At 42.0% G+C, this 19,832-nt stretch overlaps 1 protein-coding gene across 1 annotated transcript in view; it reads right to left on the bottom strand.

Moving 5' to 3' along the window:
- rngtt (RNA guanylyltransferase and 5'-phosphatase) overlaps positions 1 to 19,832 on the bottom strand; it is a 289,586-nt gene that overhangs the window by 26,701 nt on the left and 243,053 nt on the right. Inside the window, exon 14 of the mRNA XM_033020853.1 lies at positions 12,763 to 12,829. Coding sequence (XP_032876744.1) covers positions 12,763 to 12,829 — 67 coding nt within the window. The remainder of the gene's footprint in view (positions 1 to 12,762; positions 12,830 to 19,832) is intronic.

Genomic DNA, 19,832 nt, shown 5'->3' on the forward strand with positions numbered 1-19,832 from the left:
AGTTATAACGGACGGACCACCGACTCGCACTGCGTCCCCGGCTGCTTAGAGAGCAGGCTTCTGACGGCCCCTTCCAAGGACACAAGGTGCACCTTCCTTCCACCGTTCTTCCATTGCATTGTCCACTCAACCTCCGCCGCCTCCTTCTCCCGTCGTTCTGTCCACTTGGCCTCTCCTTCCCCTACCACTCCCTCCTCCTCCATCTCCACTTCTCCCTCAGTGTCACTGAATACTCTACCTTGGAAGCGGCAGCTGGTGAGAGGAGAGGGAGCCCCACCGTGAGAGAGCACGTCCTGTCGTTGGCAGAGGCCTGAAGAAAGTGCTGTCACCAGGTGCTACAATGTGAGCCGCAACAACAGCCACGTCAACCAGTGAAGAAGGCCTTGCTGGTGCAGACCAGCTGCATCTGCACGTAATTTTAAGGTGAAACGATACAAAGTGCTGGAGTAACTCAGCAGTAAATCAGTCTGAAGAAGAGTCCTGACGTCACCTATCCATGTTCTCCAGAGATGCTGCCGGACCCGCTGAGTTACTCCAGCAATTTGTGTCCTTTTATATATTACCCTTAATCTGCAGTTCTTTGTTTCAACTACATACAATGATAACATCATACTTGGTTATAACGGACAATTGGCAATAACGGACATCATTCTCTCCGGTATGGTCCGTGATAATGAGGGTTTTCTGTAATACAAAGACCTTTCTAGATCTACATTTTACACCAAGTTGCTCCCTCACCAGTTAGTTCGATTTATTTAGCTATAGTTTTATAACCTACCGAGCAGTCAATTTGCACTCAGCAAAATCCCATAAATAGTAAACGAACGACTGACAATTTAAACTGCCCAAGACTACTCTGTTTAATTCTGACAGAGGCATGACCAATGAGACACAAAGTGCAAACATTATCTGGGGCAAATCTGATTACTCAGTACAATCTATAACTGTAAACTAATCAGACAGGTGACAATAATTTGAATTGGGCAAGATTCTGTAAGCATCTTAACATTCCTGAAGTCAATTCACTTTTGCCATCAGGGGCTTCCATTAAAACCATATTTTACCCAAGAGTGTTCAGCAAAATCAAGCATATGATTAATGGAAATAAACAAACAACCGTATACCGGTTCACAATGGTACTGTTTATATTCATTTTACATATTAATAAAAAAACTATTCCAATCTCTGGAAGACACAAAGACACAAAGTGCTGGAGTAACTTAGCGGGTCAGGCAGCATCTCTGGAGAACATGGATAGGCGACGTTTCGGGTCGGGACCTTTCCCCAGAGATGCTGCCTGATCCTCTGAGTTACTTTGTGCCTTCTTTCGTAATGCAGCCTTTGCAGTTCCTTGTTTCTGTATTCAAATCTCTGATTGGATTTAAGTATAGCAAAGTGATATTTACTCCAAGGTAAAGTCAAATGTAACTGCTCCAAATAAAAGAGTACTTGATAATTCAACCTTTTATAAAAACAGATGATACATGAAACTCAACTGCAAAAATTGAAACTCACTGGCACAATCCAGCTGGGCTGCATCTTGCTAAATGTCTGGTCCTGTGGGAATTTCACTGGTCACAGTATGTATAAAACCCTGCACAGAGGAAAATCAAGCACAGTCGGACCACAGGACAATAACTACTGATGTTTGAAGGATATCAGAGCACATCAAATGTGTTGAAAGAAACAGAATACAAATCTAATAGTGCTTGAGATGGTGGTGCTGAAATATCAATTTAAACATTTCCAGACACATGATTTGATGCATTGATGGTTTCTGCTACATTCTCCAGACTACGTCTCTCTACAACTTACTTTCAAATTCTCAAAGCCAGACTTTGCCATCAACAATATGAAAGCTGTATTTTTGTTTCCCTTAAGTACAGAGTGCATGGCAAAGTTAATTGACCAAAGAATTAGCAATTAAACTGAGATAGGTACAACACATTTTTGTGTTGTGGATTGTACTAAATAAAATACTTATTGAAAATCCATACTGATACAAAACATTAAAATATTGGTCTGAAGAAGTCACTTGACTCGAAACGTCACCTATTCCTTTTCTCCAGAGATGCTGCCTGACCCGCTGATTTACTCCAGCTTTATGTATCTATATTTTACTTCGGTGTCACGTCAGTGACTACGTGAAGAGCCCACCAGCATGCATGCGTGTCATTACGTCTAACGCATGGCGCAGCGACCGGTTGGACAGGCGCGCAGCTCCTGTACCGGTAAGTTTAAAATCCTACAGGTAAGTTTAAACTTACTTCTTAGGTTGTCCTTGTTCCAGGAAACTCTTCTCGCAGAGTTTCCTGTGGGATATTACAACGGTAACCCGGTCGGACCGCGGGGTACCAATTGCACCGCGGGGATGCCGGCTACAGACCGCGGTATGCGAGTAGTGGGTGGCCGTCGGGTTTGCTGCTGAATGCAACATGCAAACATGCAAAATGAAAACTCTTCTGAAGCTACATTTACCATTTAAATAATCGTAAACTATCAATGAGTTTTGAAATAAATCTTACTCAGATGCAAGCTAAGGAATGGGATAATTGTCAGTTTTCATTTTGCATGTTAAAACCCACCTGAAAACCATGGGCGATTTTGCAATTTTACTGACGGATTTTTCACTTTTAAAACTTTTCATATAACAAATGAATAAAGAAACAACGTTAATAATGCCTTACTTTTGATGAAATGCAGCGAGCAAACGCGATAATTCCCGATATTTTCGATCTTTATATCTCCACGGCGAATGTCCGCTAACCACTTCCGCTGTTTTTGCCCCTTCAGCTCCCTCTTGTATTTACCTTCGTTTTTATCTATCTTCTGGACTGTAAAGTTAGGTAACTGTGTCTCACGGTCACCCCGACTGGCACAGTTATTTACAGCTCAAAAACGGGCCGTTTTCGCGGTTTTTAACGGGTGTGAAAGTGCGCGTTTTCAGCATCACTAACATGTACCGGAAGTGACGCTTGTACCCCAGTTGGATTTTGCGGTCACGTGGGTGAGGATCTATGCTCCAGTGACCTTTCGTGAAATCATCCTATACGGAGTCAGAGGGGCCTGGGCAGGACGAGGCCGGCCTGGAGGGTTCCCCTCCGTCATTATGGATGTTCTACACATCCTGATATGGTCCACGGATCAGGGCCATATCAGCGCAGGTCCTCGGGGGACTACGGCAGCGCCTGTTTTCAGGGCTGCTTTCAAATCTTCCCTCAGTGGAAAGGAGTGCATAGGGTCAGTGTGTGTCTGGTCCCAACACTGGGAGTGTGTCAGAGGTATTTTAATTTCAGGGCACATTCTACATTAGAGTCCAGTATACCCCGGGTAGGGGGGGGGACCAGAGATCCCCTCACGTTACTAACGACTACATCACCGTTAAGTCTCCTATGGTAGTAGTTCTAAAGCTGGTAGCAGCCAGGGAACTGATTCTGTGGGCAGAGGGTTCAGGCCTAGGCCCAAGCTGGCCTTCAGGGGAAATATACTATCCACGCACCTCGGCAGTTCTACCCTCCAAATCAAGGACGGGAATGAGACCTCCATCAGGGGCCTTTGGGTTTACCTCAAGACCACCGGTATCTACGCAGGTACGTGAGTCTGGGTTCTGTAACATAGGTTGTGTGGTCTAGTTATAGTGTATTCTTCTCAAGTATGGCTATCAGGGTGGGCATTTATTTGTCACTAGGTCACGTCATCACTATTATACCAAGAGAGGATTATTGCCACTTACACCAACAAATTGGGTAATAGAATTGCACCTGCCATGGCAGTCTTAATCACTGGTTGGAAAGCCTTGTTGAGCTTTAATTATCAGTCACCTGTGCGAGCTATACATGGTGGCGTCATGGTTAATCCGCTCATTAAGGGACTGTGGAAGATTCTTCCCCAAATTGCCAATATCAATTAAGTGATCAAATCTCTCGTTAACTGGGAGGGGCGTCTTCATTCAGGTAAATGTCTTCGGCCATGACAAATAACTGGCAGGTTTGTGTCCAGCATTCTCCCACTATGTCTGACGTACGGGGGCCAGAGGCGCTCCAGTCCTTCTCTGTAGACTGCGTTAGCATCGGAAAGGAGCAGGATTCGGGGTCACTAGCACATGCAGCCTGTTTGGGGAATGAGGATACCAACAGAGCATCGATTTGCACAGCTAGTCCTGGCGGCTGCTGAAGGAAGCAACCGGACAAACCCAACTCAGAGTGAGTGCCAAGGCTTGGGCATCTATGTCAGGCGAGATTGGGATTCGTCGCAGTCAAAGAACGCTCCATCTAAAGGCATGTCAGGCAGCAGTTACTGGTTCAGGGTTGCAAGTTCCTCCCACTCAAAGGACGGAGTGGTAGAGAGAGTGCTACAGGAGTATGCACATGTGCCTGAAGCAACGCCTGGTTCAGGGTTGCCATTCCTCCCACTGGGTTGAGCGCAGTGATGGAGATGGTGCTAAAATACATGCACACATGCCTGAGGCACACCTGGTTCACTGCATAAGTCCTCCTAATCGGATGTATAAAGGATGAAGATGGATCCATATATATTATAAGACCATGGGAGATGGAGTCGCAAAACATGGTGCGTACAGATGCATGCACAGACAAGTTGAGGAGGTGGATGGTGACAACAGATTCAGGTGAAATTACTTCCACTCTAAAAGAGTGCTTAAGGTTAGTATGGATTGACTCCAAACAGGAACGGAATATGACTGTGACGGGGTCCCATTCTTAATACATGATGGTAGCATGAGAGAAAATGGTGCTTTGCCTCTACAATTGCTGTTCCGTCAGTGACGGACTAGCCACTAGAAGAGAATTTGGCCAACAGCATCAGCGATCTAATGGGAATGACAACATGGACAGAGTCTGCAAATGAAATTTCGCTAGAACTCCAGTAAGGTAGGGACCTGGAGTTAGAGACGCTGGTAAGTAGGTCTCGTTATTTACCTCCATGAAAGTCACTATGGTGGAAGAACAGTATTCAGCATTGCTCCACTTAAATTTTCGTCAGCTAATCTTCAGTTATATTACAAACAGATGCGAGGACTTAAAGATATGAAATTACTAATACCATCTCTACTCACGGAGGTGATGGGATTTGCATGAAATACCTATTCTTCAGTTCTATGGTATCGGCTACCTTTAGACACTAGGTGCATGCTGTGGGTTAAGGGTTGTGCGTATATGCATAATCAGCATGTTAAAGTCCAAACTCGTACGCTTTGGTGGTATCATAGGTTAATCACTTGGGTGCAATCAAGTCTAGGTAGCCAGGAATGTTTTATCTAACCTCTTTTGGCACGAGTGTAGCATCATGTTAAATCAATGTCAAAATCAGAATAGATGAAGGATCACTAGTATTTTAATGACGATGACATGGAACACTAGATCGGGATGTTGCATCCAGGCTCATTCACCAGTAGATATATATTTTATAGATATATGCAGGCATGGTTCCCGCTAATGTTGGGAATCATATAAGAACCTTATTTGGTTAATTCTAACATAGAGTTGCTGGCTCAGCCGTCCTATGCATAATTAATTCGGAGACATATATACAGCACGGATACTGACGACTGGGAGGTCATTTTCGAATGGGGTCTTTGACATAATTAGTTATAGTACCATTATCTGTGCCAAATGTGCCTTCTCATCATATTCTGCTAGAAGCAGGACACACCCTGTTGGGTCTCACCCTCTGATATCCAGATTCATGAAGGGTATCTTCAACTCAAACCTCCCAGGCTTAGGCACTCAGAGATATGGAATGTTCACATTGTGCTGACGCCGCTTGCGAGTGAGCCCTCGGGTTCATCCCTGTCCTTGGCCTAACTCACTTAAAGTGGTTGTGGTTATGCTCATGGCACTGGTTCAGCGCATAGGGTCCAGTCATTGCATAGCGTCACTGGTCAGCATGGTTACAGCGGCAGACAAATAACTATTTATGTTGTGGCTTAGTCAAGCAGTGTAGACCAGGCGCATCAGGTCTGTAACTACAGTTTGGGCATACCCCATGGGCCTTCGGTTATGTGTGGTCATCTACTACTATACGTTAGGTCACTTAGAGCCTTAGGGGCATGGATCTAGCAATATTGTCAGTTACATAAACCTCATAGAAGGTATCAGTATAGACTATCTCCAGGTTAAACGGGTTCTGGCTTATGCAGGAGTGACTGACTTTTTAGCATCTCACTCCACTACGGCTGTAACAGTTCAGCGGTAGGGGTATGGACGTTCTACGGTATCACATCCTAGTGTCTCCAGGGTGGCCAAACGAACGATCTTTCAATACATTGTACAAACCCATTGCCAGTCCGGGGGTATTTGCCAACTCATTTAGTTCTGTCTATAGTTCCTCTTGGATGACAGCGGTTACTATTGTGATTATTGGTTCATAGAAGAGCATCAGCATGTCTACATCTATGACATGTCTGAATGCATGATTATGTTTACTCATCCTTGGTCAATTGATGTATTGTGTGACGCATGGACTCGTTCCACGGCATGAAGTCACAGAGCTTTAAAATCTTCACGTAGTCACTCACGTGACTCCAAAGTAAAATAGTAAGATTAAACGAGTACTTACCAGTTTGAAGTTTGATCTTTATTTTATGAGGAGTTACGATGAGGGATTACGTGCCCTCCACTCCCAACCCCTCCTCATAAAACTCAGCTGGTAGTTCTAGTTTCTCGAATCTTTCTATTCTCAGGTCAATGTTTCCTGTCTGTGACTTCACAACACTGCTTTGAAGATCTTTGTGGGGTACCAGTGGAGAATGTTTGCCCCACATCCTCACTGATTGGTCTTTGGGTCAGGAAATCAAGGCTTTTAATTATGTGCACATTTACTCTGACACTCAATACTACTTAATGAACACATTTATATTATTATATAAATCTTCACATTTTTCTCAACATTGGGCGGTCACGGTAGCGTTGCTGCCTTCCAGCGAATGCACCGCCGGAGACCCGGGTTCAATCCTGACTACGGGTGCCGTCTGTACGGAGTTTGTACATTCTCCCCGTGACCGCGTGGGTTTTCTCCGAGATCTTCGGTTTCCTCCCACACTCCAAAGAAGTACAGGCATGTAGGTTAATTGGCTTAGTAAATGTAAAAATTGTCCCTAGTGGATATACGATAGTGTGTTAATGTGCGGGGATCGCTTTTTTTCCTCGAGTAGTTCTCTTCTTAAGCTACCAAGGCTCAATCAGGTAAACGGATACTATTGATATAGCTTTTCTGATCTCCACTGAACTTTGTATTATCTCCCTTTCCCAGTGCCTTAATTATCTTCCATCTTATTACATGAATTTTAATTTCTTAATCTTCCTCTGGTGGCTGATCAAAGGGACTTTAAGCTGCTACTGATAATTTTACTGTATATTTCTCACTTGAGGTAAGTAAAATATTTACAAATCCCCAATGACTTGTTGATAGCTTGCCGCTTGGGGTGTACAGTTTGAATGTCATTTACCATCGAACTACATGCAAATACAGTCATGATAAATTTTGTCTGTAAAATAATAATGAGACTGCAGAAAATGGAAGGTTAAGTAAAAACTACTTTCTTGGATGTTTTTATTTCCAACTTAAATCCTGGCTCAACATATCTAAGACTGAATACTAACCAATTAACCACATGAGTATACATGATGCCTTATGGTTCAAGTTACAGTGCATTCAGACCCATTCACATTTTGTTATGTTACAGCCTTATTTTAAAATTGATTAAATTCTTTTTTTTTAATCATCAATCTACACAATACCCCAGAATGAAGAGGTGAAAATAGGTGTTTAGAAATGTTTGCAAAGTAATTAAAAAGAAAATATCTGAAATATCACATTTACATAAGTATTCAGACCCTTTACTCATTACTTTGTTGAGGCACCTTTGGCAGCGATTACAGCCTCCAGTCTTCTTTGGTATGACGCTACAAGCTTGGCACACCTGCATTTGGGTAATTTCTCCCATTCTTCTCTGCAGCTCTATCAGGTTGGATGGGGAGCGTCTATGCACAGCTATTTTCAGGTCCATCCAGAGATGTTCGATTGGGTTCAAGTCCGGGTTCTGGCTGGGCCACTCAAGGACATTCACAGACTTGTCACGAAGCCACTCCTGCGTTGTCTAGACTGTGCGCTTAGGGTCATTGTCCTGTTGGAAGGTAAACCTCCACCCCAGTCTGAGGTCCAGAACGCTCTGGAGCAGGTTTTCATCAAGGATCTCTCTGTACTTTGCACCGTTCATCTTTCCCTCGATCCTGACTAGTCTCCCAGTTCCTGCCGCTGAAAAACATCCCCACAGCATGATGCTGCCACCACCATGCTTCTCCGTAGGTATGGTATTGGCCAGGTGATGAGCGGTGCCTGGTTTCCTCCAGACGTGACGCTTGTCATTCAGGCCAAAGAGTTCAATCTTGGTTTCTCATAATCTGAGAGTCCTTTAGGTGCCTTTTGGCAAACTCCAAGCGGGCTGTCATGTGCCCTTTACTGAGGAATGGCTTCCGTCTGACCACTCTACCATAAAGACTTGGAGTGCTGCAGATATAGTTGTCCTTCTGGAAGGTTCTCCCATCTCCACAGAGTAACTCTGGAGATCTGTCAGAGTGACCATCGGATTCTTGGTCACCTCCCTGACAAAGGCGCTTCTCCCCCAGATTGCTCAGTTTGGCCAGGCGGCCAGCTCTATGAAGAGTCCTGGTGGTTCCAAAGGTCTTCCATTTAAGAATGACGGAGGCCACTGTGCTCTTCAGAACCTGCAATGTTTCATACCGTTCCCCAGATCTGTGTCTTGACACATTCTTGTCTCTGATGTCTACGGACAATTCCTTCGTCTTCATGGCTTGGTTTTTGCTCTGACACGCACTGTCAACTGTGGGACCTTATATAGACAGGTGTGTGCCTTTCCAAATCGTGTCCAATCAATTTAATTTACCACTGGTGGACACCAATCAAGTTGTGGAAACATCTCAAGGATAGTTAATGGAAACAGGATGAACCTAAGCTCATTTGAGTGTCATAGCAAAGGGTCTGAATACTTATGTAAATGTGATATTTCAGTTATTTACTTTTAATTACTTTGCAAAAATTTCTAAACACCTGCTTCTTCATTCTGGGGTATTGTGTGTAGATTGATGATTTAAAAATTTTTTTAATCCATTTTAAAATAAGGCTGTAACGTAACAAAATGTGGAAAAAATGAAGGTCTGAATACTTTCTGAATGCACTGTATGGCAAACACTGGGAAAGGACATTGGAATAACTCTAATCAGCCATAAACAAGTCAAATACAGGCATCGACAAAGACAGTTTAGTTTAGTTTAGAGATTCAGCACGGAAACAGGGTCTTTGGCCCACCGAGTCCACAGCGATCACAACACAATATCACTACACTACACACACTAGGGACAATTTACAATTTTACCAAAGCCAATTAGCTTGTACGTCTTTGGTATGTGGGAGGAAACTGGAGCACCCGGAGAAAACCCATGCAGGTCACAGGAAGAACGAACAACCTCCGTATAGACAGCACCCGTAATCAGGATCGAACCGGGGTCTCTAGCGCTGTAAGGCAGCAACTCTACCACTGCGTCACCATGCCGACAAAGTTGAAATATCCAAAGATTTACCACAACCCCCATTACATCCTCTCAATTGTTGATGATTGATGCTTGCTCATCCTACCAGCGGTATAGAACTATTAATACTTTGAAACCTGAACCTCCATTGAAATCTACTATAACCTAGTAATGGTAAAAATGTGAGCTTTGCTGCTTCAAGGAAATAAATATGTTGATAGACTAATTATCTTTTCAAAGACAATGCAATACTTTATTTTCTGGAACTAAACCTTTTAACAATTTCTTAGTAGGTAACACAACAAGACATGGCAAAGGTCCTATCTTGACTCTGGTATTGGAATAGCAACGGAAGCTCTTATTTTCTATAATTAACAGGGCAAATAAGTTATCCTCCAATTTTATGAAATAAATCATAACCGGTGGATTGTTAGTTTAGTTTAGAGAAACAGCTCGGAAACAGGCCCTTCTGTCCACTGAGTCCGAGCTGACCAGTGATCCCTGTACACCAGCACTATCCTACGCATTGGGGACAATTTACAATATTTACCAAAGCCAATTAACCTACAATCCTTGGAGTGTAGGAGGAAACCGGAGCACCTGGGGAAAACCCACGTGGTCATGGGGAGAACGTCCACAATCCGTACAGACAGCACCCGTAGTCAGGATCGAACCGGGGTCTCTGGCTGCAACTCTACCACTGTATCACCGTGCCTTCCAAACTCGAATATGTTGTAAAGTCGCATTCGAATAAAACCATTTCCACAATCTTATATAATGAAATCAGATGGTGAAGCATTATTGATCCAAGTCCATTATTCTTGATCAATGTATTCAGATATGTTGCAAACAATGAAAATTTTACCTAAATAAATGCAATGTCAAAATGGTTCATTGTTATTCAGCAATGAAAACAGATAATTTCAACAAATTGTTTTCACACTGCGAATGGATAGCCAACATACATGTAGGTGAAAGACAAATACATCTTGTGTTTCATTATAATCCATCAAGCTATAACAAGGATTCATCAGCAGGAGAGAAATATGATTACAACTTCAATGCTGATACATTGATGTAATTCTGGTACCAGTGATATATTCCATCCTCAGAATATCTGTAACACATGCTGTGGGCACATCTTTCAACTCTTAAGTCTGGATTGATAAAGCTAGACTAAACTCTGCTAACAATAGCCTACCTCTCAATCAACCACCAGCTTTTAGTGCATTTAATTGAGTTTGGGAATGTTAATCTATTCCCGACTGGGGAGGGTCCATTTAAAAAAACACGATTGAGTTATTTTTAACTATTGAACATTTTCACCTGGAAACAAAAGAATATCTGGTGCAAAAATGTTTTTAAAATGTCACGTTTAACTCCACCTGGAAATTTGAACAAGCTACCTCACCAAGTTTATTCATAATACAGAAAAAAAGAATTGCAGATGCTGCTTAATACACAAAATGACAGCAGATTAGGCAGCATGTTCAAGTAGGAACTGCAGATGCTGGAAAATCGAAGGTAGACTAAAGTGCTGGAGAAACTCAGCGAGTGCGGCAGCATCTATGGAGCGAAGGAAATAGGCAACGCTTCGGGCCAAAATCCTTCTTCAGGCTGATCAGTCTGAAGAAGGGTTTCAGCCCGAAACGTTGCCTATTTCCTTCGCTCCATAGATGCTGCCGCACCTGCTGAGATTAGGCAGCATCCCTGCAGAACGTGGATAAGTGGTGATTTGGATTGGCACCCTTCAGTCTGAAGACTGAAGAAGGGTCTCGACCTGAAACGTCAGCTATCCATGTTCTGCAGAGATGGTGCCTGACCTGCTGAAGTTCTCCAACACTTTGGGTCCTTTATTCATTGTACATTGTTGCCTTACAAGGAATCTCACAACAATCACTTGATAGGTCATCGATGTGAAAAGTTTTTTGAGGATGTAACTAGGAAAATGGACAAGGGAGAGCCAGTGGATGTAGTGTACCTGGACTTTCAGAAAGCATTTGGTAAGGTCCCACATAGAAGATTAGTGGGCAAATTTAGGGCACATGGTATTGGGGTTAGAATGCTGACATGGATAGAAAATTGGTTGGTAGACAGTAAACAAAGAGTAGGGATTAACGGATCCCTGTCAGAAATGCAGGCAGTGACTAGTGGGATACCGCAAGGCTCGGTGCTGGGACTGCAGCTATTTACAATATACTTCAGTGATTTAGATGAAGGGATTTAAAGTAACATTAGCAAATTTGCAGATGACACAAAGCTGGGTGACAGTGTGAACTGTGAGGGGGATGCTATGAGAATGCAGGGTGACTTGGACAGGTTGGATGAGTGGGCAGATGCATGGCAGATGCAGTTTAATGTAGATAAATGTGAGGTTAGCCACTTTGGTAGCAAAAACAGGAAGGCAGATTATTATCTAAATGGTGTCAAGTTGGGAAAAGGGGAAGTACAACGGGATCTGGAGGTCCTTGTTCATCAGTCAATGAGAGTAAGCATGCAGGTACAGCAGGCAGTGAAGAAAGCGAATGGTATGTTGGCCTTCATAACAAGAGGAGTTGACTATAGGAGCAAAGAGGTCCTTCTGCAGTTGTACAGAGCCCAAGTGAGACCACACCTGGAGTATTGTTTGCAGTTTTGGTCTCCTAATTTGAGGAAGGACATTCTTGCTATTGAGGGTGTGCAGCCTAGGTTTACAAGGTTAATTCCCGGGATGGCGGGACTGTCATATGCTGAGAGAATGGAGTGGCCAGAAGATCTAGGATGACGGAGGAACTGAAGGAAATTCACATTAGGCAGGAAATGGTGTTGCATAGACTGTTTATATCTGTTTATTAAGGACTGTTTAATATCATGTTTATTAAGGGGAACAAGGAAATTGCAGACGTGTTGAACAGGTACTTGGTGTCTATCTTCGGTATAAACTAGCATCTGCAGTTCCTTCCTACACAAATGGCTTTCTCCACTTATCTTCAATTGTGTGTTTCTCAAATTGACATACTGGTTCTTGGCACAGAGAGTAATGCATATTCATAAATAATATCTTATTCAATTATAACTGGATTAAAATTCTTCTGATATCAATATAAAGTGTTACATAGCTTTGGGTTTGATTTTCATCGTAGATTTGGGATTTTATGCACCAAAGTTCAGATGGAAAAACTTGCATGTAATTCAAATCACAGCTTTAATCACATACCTTTATTTGTGCAAAGGGGTGTTCATAATTGCCAACATATAGTAGTCCAACCGTCTGAGGGAGCAATCTTTGGAAAACAAAATGTGACGATTAAAACCAAGTATGCATAAAAGGTAGTTAACAATCCTCCTAAATCAATGCAAAGCTAGTTCCATTTATGAGTTGCAACTACTATGCCAACATCATTTTTTAGAAAAGTGGAAGTTCCAAGGCCAAGAGATTGGTGGGTGTATGGATGAACTGCCAGAGGAGGTAGTTGAGGCAGGGACTATCGCAGTGTTTAAGTAACAATTGGACCAGTACATGGATAGGACAGGTTTAGAGGGATATGGGCTAAACACAGGCAAGTGGGACTAGTATAGATGGGACATGTTGGTCGATTTGGGCAAGTTGGGCCGAAGGGCCTGTTTCCGCACTATGATGCCTTTGGCAGTGAAAGTCTCGGTTTTGGAAGATGCTATCCAGAGTAGCCAGCAAAACCTTAAGAGGGCTTTAAGGTTGTGAATGTATAATACATAGAAGCAAGTTGTTGCAATCGAGAAGAGACAGTGCTGCGTACTGAAATCCCTTTTGATTAAAGGGAAATAATCCTGCTGCAAAAAAGGAACACAAACTTATCAGCAGCCTGTCAACAGCTTTGTTTCTACTTTATAGTCAGTGCTTAAAACTGACACAATGTTTAAATTTTCTCAGACCATGCAACTCGGAGAGGGAACACTTCCAGAGTAGCATATTAGAAGAGCAGTACAAAAGTGAGCAGCTTATTAAAAAAAAAAAAGGGTGTTATTTTTATTATTCATTTTCTTTCAGTTATTCTTCATTTTGGCAGGGCAACATCAAGTACAAAAAAATGATCAGGCACCGTATCAAAGCAGAGTTCAACAACAAAAATGTGAATTTATATAGTACTTTTCATGTAGACAAGCATTCAAAGTGATTCAGAGGAGGGCTATCAAAGACAATTTTACGGACAGCCACGTATGAGGGTACAAGAGCCGATGGTTAAGGGAGTCTGATTACATTCAGATCATGAGGAAAGGGAATAGATAGTTTTGCTTCTGTCATGTGTAACTTTGATAACTGCAGTCCCAGTATAAAGGCAGGGGCAAAAAGGCAGTATCGGAAATTGCGTTGCAAACGGAGTTGCGGGAAAGATGATTGGATGTAAAAATACTATAAAGGATTAGGTTCAAGTTTATTTTTGTTACCGACTTCAAAATCAAGGACTTTGGAGAGGAACTGGGAATAGAAAAGGGAGCAAATCTTTAAAATGGACCATGATTTGAGGAGAGGAGTAATAACAGCAGAATGACAGATGAGTAACAGTTTTGGAGAAAAATGTTCTCCGCTAAATTAGAGTCCAGCAAAGAGCAACAATAACTTTGTGAAAATAAGGTCAAGTCCGCATTTTCACTTTCACTCTTTGTGCAAGATGGACGCAGAGAGGTCTGACAAAAGCGAGCAAATAAAAACAAGGAAACCCAATGCACAGTTTGCAAACATTATCAAAGAATCAATATTTTAGGAATTGACATGTCTGCTAATTCTCATCAAAAAAATCACAAAATGTTATCCACCAGTCAAGGTGGTGGGTGTATGGAATGGGCTACCGGAGGAGGTAGTTCAGGCAGGTACTATTGCAAATTTTAAGAAACATTAAGACAGGTACATGAATAGGACAGGTTTAAAGGGATATGGGGCAAACTCAGGCAGGTGGAACTAGTGTAGATGGGACACGTTGGCCGGTGTGGGCAAGTTGGGCTGATGGGCCTATTTTCACAGTAAGACTCTGACTGTGATGAAACTGTGAGGCCAAGTCAAATACTGGTAACATTTGAAGCAAGCATCCTAGCAAGTCAATTTTTATTCTCCGACTTTAAAAAAAATCAATTATGAAAAAGGGATTTGTGATGTGAAGTGAATATCCTGTTGCTCCCATCTCTTCAAGCAACACAATCAACAGCTGGAGCTCATTGTTAGTATTGTGTTTAAGCGCACTGCAGCGACTGTGGCATTCTTCCTAACATCATTTCAATGGAGTTCTTTCTCTTCCAAAAGCAAAGGCGACATGGCCTATTCTAAGCCAATAACAACCCCAGTCACTTGTCAATGTCACGTCCGGGACAGCCGCACACCAATTTAAAAAATAATGGATCTGCCCAATGTGTCATTTCATCCAAAGCTACAAATGAAGATCAGTTTGACAGTGCAAAATTATGGGTTGCGACTGGTGTTGAAGGGAGTGTCCATATTCACATAAACAACACAAATATTGAAGATAAAGACAAGGCAAAATCATCAACATCAGGAACCATCTGACTGACACTGGGACAAAACAGAGTTCTGCAACCTATTGTTATTATGAACAAAAACTGAGGCTTCAGATTTTGATTTTCACACTATTACCCAGGATTTGAGGAGTGCTTTCAATTTCAGACGGCTTAATAAGTATTTTGTATAATCTGTTGATACTTCATCAGCAGTACATCCTATCTTCTCAATATCAAGTATAGAAAGCCTATTAAATGTTGGCTCATTTATTATGCAACTATATCTTAAGCTGTCCAACACATTTTGCCTTTTTTAATCTTCACTGAAATAAAGACAAAGGGCAGGCAGATTTGGAATTATGCAGAGAGCCGAGTAATGTGGTTGATATGACATAATTCTATTCATTAATTTCTGATTGAACGTTAAATTACCAGCAGTTAAATCAAAGCTCTAGATAATTAGATTGTTAGATATTAAGGGATTCAAGGAGATGTGGGTTGGTGTATGTGAAGGAAAATGGTGCTGAGGGAAAAGTTCTGACACAATCTTGTTGAATAGTGGAGCAGCAACGAGGGGGCCGAGTGGCATATTCTGAGTTTAGTTTATTGTCACGTGTACCGAGGTACAGTGAAAAGCTTTTGTTGCGTGCTAACCAATCAACGGAAAGACTATACATGATTACAATCGAGCTATTCACAGTGAACAGATACATGATACAGGGAATAACATGAATAACGTTTAGTGCAAGATAAAGTCCAGTAAAGTCCGATCAAAGATAGTCCGAGGGTCTCCAATGAAGTAGATAGTAACTCAGGACTGTTCTCTAGTTGTGGTATGATGGTTCAGTTGCCTGATTGCAGTTGGGAAGTAATGCCCCTGGCCCACTTAGGAAACCTGAACGGAAACCTCTGGAGACTTTGCGCCCCACCCAAGGTTTCCGTGCGGTTCCCGGAGGTTGCAGGTGGTTGCCGGAGGTTGCAGGTAGTGGAAGCAGGTAGGGAGACTGAAAAAAACCTCTGGGAACTTCCGGGAACCGCACGGAAACCTTGGGTGGGGCGCAAAGTCTCCAGAGGTTTCCGTTCAGGTTTCCTAAGTGGGACAGGAGCATAACTGTCCCTGAATCTGTAGGTCATAATGTCATAAGTGATAGGAGTAGAATTAGGCCATTCGGCCCATCGGCTGCTCTGCCATTCAATCATGGCTGATCTATCCATCAGCCCAATGAAAATATAATATATTTTCAACTAGAATATTGCCAATTACCCCTAATTATTATGTTTAAAAGTTCTGTCGTAAATGAAGATCACAAGACTCATCTATACTGTGCCAGGCAAGTTCAATTTCCCAGAGAACCGGTTGGAGGCTTAACTCCATGGTCATTTGTTAGGAACAACTGTGGACTCCATAATTTTATAATTTGCTCCTATTTTGCAGGCCACAGTCCTAAACAAGAGCAATGGTTATTTCAAGCGGAAATCTTTTTTTGAAAATGTTCCACAGAAGCATATTGGGATGTTTTCACTATAATAAAGGATTTACTAGTGTTAATATTGTCGCTTTGCCTTTAATTGCAAATGTTAATTGCCTTTCATGAACAATTAAAGCTAATAAAAATAGATTTATTTGTTGCTGATAGACTTATAAATGAGATACAGTTTAAGCCACCAAGTATGCAGCTTGGCTAAATTTGAGGTCAAGGCCAAAAACATTCATTGCATATATTAATGGAGTATTGGCAGCAGTTTTGGGCCCCATATCAGAAGAGTGGTGTGCTGCCGTTAGAGAGGGTCCATAGGAGGCTTACGAGAACGATCCCAGGGAGGATTGGGTTAATGCACGATGAGCGTTTGATGGCATTGGGCCTATATTTGCTGCAGTTGACCTTATTGCAGGGGGACCTCATTGAAACCTACTGAATAATGAAAGGCCTGGATAGAGCTCATGTGGTGAGGATGTTTCCACTAGTGGAAGAATATAGGACCAGAGGCCAAAGACTCGGAATAAAAGGACTCGTCTTCATAAAGCAGATGAGACATTTCTTTAGTCAAAGGGTGGTGAATCTGTGGAACTCATTGCCGCAGACATCTGTGGAGGCCAAAACATTGGGTATCTTTAAGGCGGAGATTAACAATTCTTGATTAGTACAGGTGTCAAGGGTGATGGGGAGAAGGCAGGAGAATGGGGTTAGATGGAAAGATAGATCAGCCATGACTGAATGGCAGAGTAGATTCGATGAGCCGAATGACCTACTACTGCTCCAGATGTTTATGAACTTATACGTTGCAAATAAAGATCACAGTATAACAGATTAAGCAGTTTTTGAGATTTTGAAAGGAATTGTCGGATAGGTAGACAATATCTTTGCCAATGATAGATGTTCGATCCTGACCATGGATGCTGTCTGTTTGGAGTTTGCATGTTCTCCCTACGACTGCATCGGTTTCGTCCAGGTGTTCCGATTTCCTCCCACACCCCAAAAGATGTGTGGGTTTGTACGTTAATTATATGTTGTAAATTGCTCCTAATGTGTCCAGTGATGTGGAAGTGGGATAACATAGAACTAGTTTGAACGGGTGATCAACGATCGATGTGGACTTGCTGGGCTGAAGGGCCTGTTTCCAGCCTGTATCTCCAAATCCTACACATAACAGATCAAGCAGCTTTTGAGAGTTTGGAAAGAATTGTAGGATAGATATACAGTAATGTTTGCTAATGATAACGAGTATAAGCTAGCACTTAAAATTAGCCAGAAAATCCTGCAAGAAAAGTGAATAAATATAGGCAAAGTGTGGTAGATGTGTGGAACATTCCCTCATTAAGAAGATGAATTGTTTAATTAACAAAGTTGTTTAATTAACAACTTTAAATCTATGATCGAAAGGTTTTGCTGTCAATAGTGTTGAGTGTTTTAGAGCTGAGGCAAATGGAAGTTTGATTAGTAGCATTCAAATTGTAGAAATGTGTCCTGGCTAAAAATGACCTTAACTACAGTATTAAAAAACATAGAATATAGAACAGTACAGCACAGGAACAGGCCCTTCAGCCCACAATGTTTGTCCCAAACATGATGCGTTACATTGATCTCATCCGCCTGTACATCATCCATATCTCTCTATTCCCTGCACTTCCATCTGCCTACCTCTTAGACGTACTATCGTATTCGCCTCCACCACCACCACCACGCAGGTAATGCGTTCAAGGTCCCCACGATTCTCTGTTGAAATCTTGCCCCACACATCTGCATTAAACCTTCCCCCTCTCACCTTACTGCTATGCCCAATAGTGTTGGACATTTTCACACTAAGGAAAAAGGTTCTGTCAATCCTATCGATGCCTCTCATAATTTTATATACTTCTATCAAATACACAGTAAACACTATTTTTAACGAACCCCGTTATAACGGATTTCTGTTATAACGGACAGATCTGCCGACGCCACTCCTGGCTCGCAAGGTGTTCCAGCAAGCCCTTCTTCAATGATAATACCATACTCAGTTATAGCTGGTAATATCGACAATAACAGTCACCATCCCCCCCCTTTATGGTCTGTTATAACAAGGGTTTACTGTTCTGCCAACCCAATCTATGCCTATCATACGTTTTTGCACTTCTATCTCCTCTCAACCTCAGACATTCCAGTTGAAACCCTCTAATCCAGGCAACACTCTGATGAACCCCATCTGCTCCCTCTCCAAAGCCTGCATGTCTTTCCTTGTAACGGGGCGACCCGAATTGCACACAATACTCCAAATGCAGCCTAACCATAGTCCGACAGAGCTGCATCATGACTTTGTTAGATAATGTTTAAGGGAAGCTGATTAAGGCAGTTACAAAATTACACTGAAATTTTAAACACATCAGACGGTATGGGAGCCAGGTGATTCTTTGTGTGCTGGTCCCAGAAGAGGATCTGCTATTGTATATTAAAACAGACATTCACCACAAGCAGCCTGAATGGTATTTTATTCTTCAAATGAACCATAGTTCTACCGCTTGTTCCCAGATCATCTTATGCTTTGTGCCTAATGTTGTTAAGTATGGAACTTTACACAAACAACACAGCGGTTCAATAAGAAAGCACTTCAGAGACTTTAAAGTGACATTCGGCCCTATATATTTATGCAGGCTCTTTGAATGGTGGGATTGTCTTTGTTATTCCCCACTGCTCACGAAATCTTTATTTTCTAATTATACATCCTATTACAATTAGAAGATTACCAATAAATCTGTAAACTGTAAACTGTCAGCAATTCTTGTCTTATTGAAGCATGTCTCAGATATTCACGTAGCAATGTATTTGTGACAGTGCTTGAAATTGGCAATTCTAGGAAATGCGAAGTACATGATATGCCAGTCTGCTGCGCCAGTCAATTAGAGCATTATTTTATCAGCCTTTAAATCATACCTTTGCCCCAAGTACAATTGGCAATTTCACTTTCAAGTTTCACTTGATCAGCATCTACTGTGTTTTGGGAAAGAGAATTCCAGATATTTTGTGTGTTTTTGTAGGTTTTAAATTACATCAAAGACTAATTTTTAAATCCCACCTTATCAGGAATGTATTTTTGCTGAGGTTGAGAATTAAGATTGCAAGAACATTTTCTTGACCAGAATTAATTTGGTATTTGCATTTAATTGGTAAAGACAAGATGGTGATTCTGAACTGAGTGAATTCACATACCCTGTAAGGCAAAATAATTACAATCTGTTTCGTGAAACATGAAGGTGCAATGCTCAGTAACTATTCAAAAGTTTTCAGAAATGCTGACACCTTCAAAGGGATATTGAAGCCAGCATTT

The sequence above is a fragment of the Amblyraja radiata genome, chromosome 5 (assembly GCF_010909765.2).
Source record: "Amblyraja radiata isolate CabotCenter1 chromosome 5, sAmbRad1.1.pri, whole genome shotgun sequence".
Lineage (NCBI taxonomy): Eukaryota > Metazoa > Chordata > Chondrichthyes > Rajiformes > Rajidae > Amblyraja > Amblyraja radiata.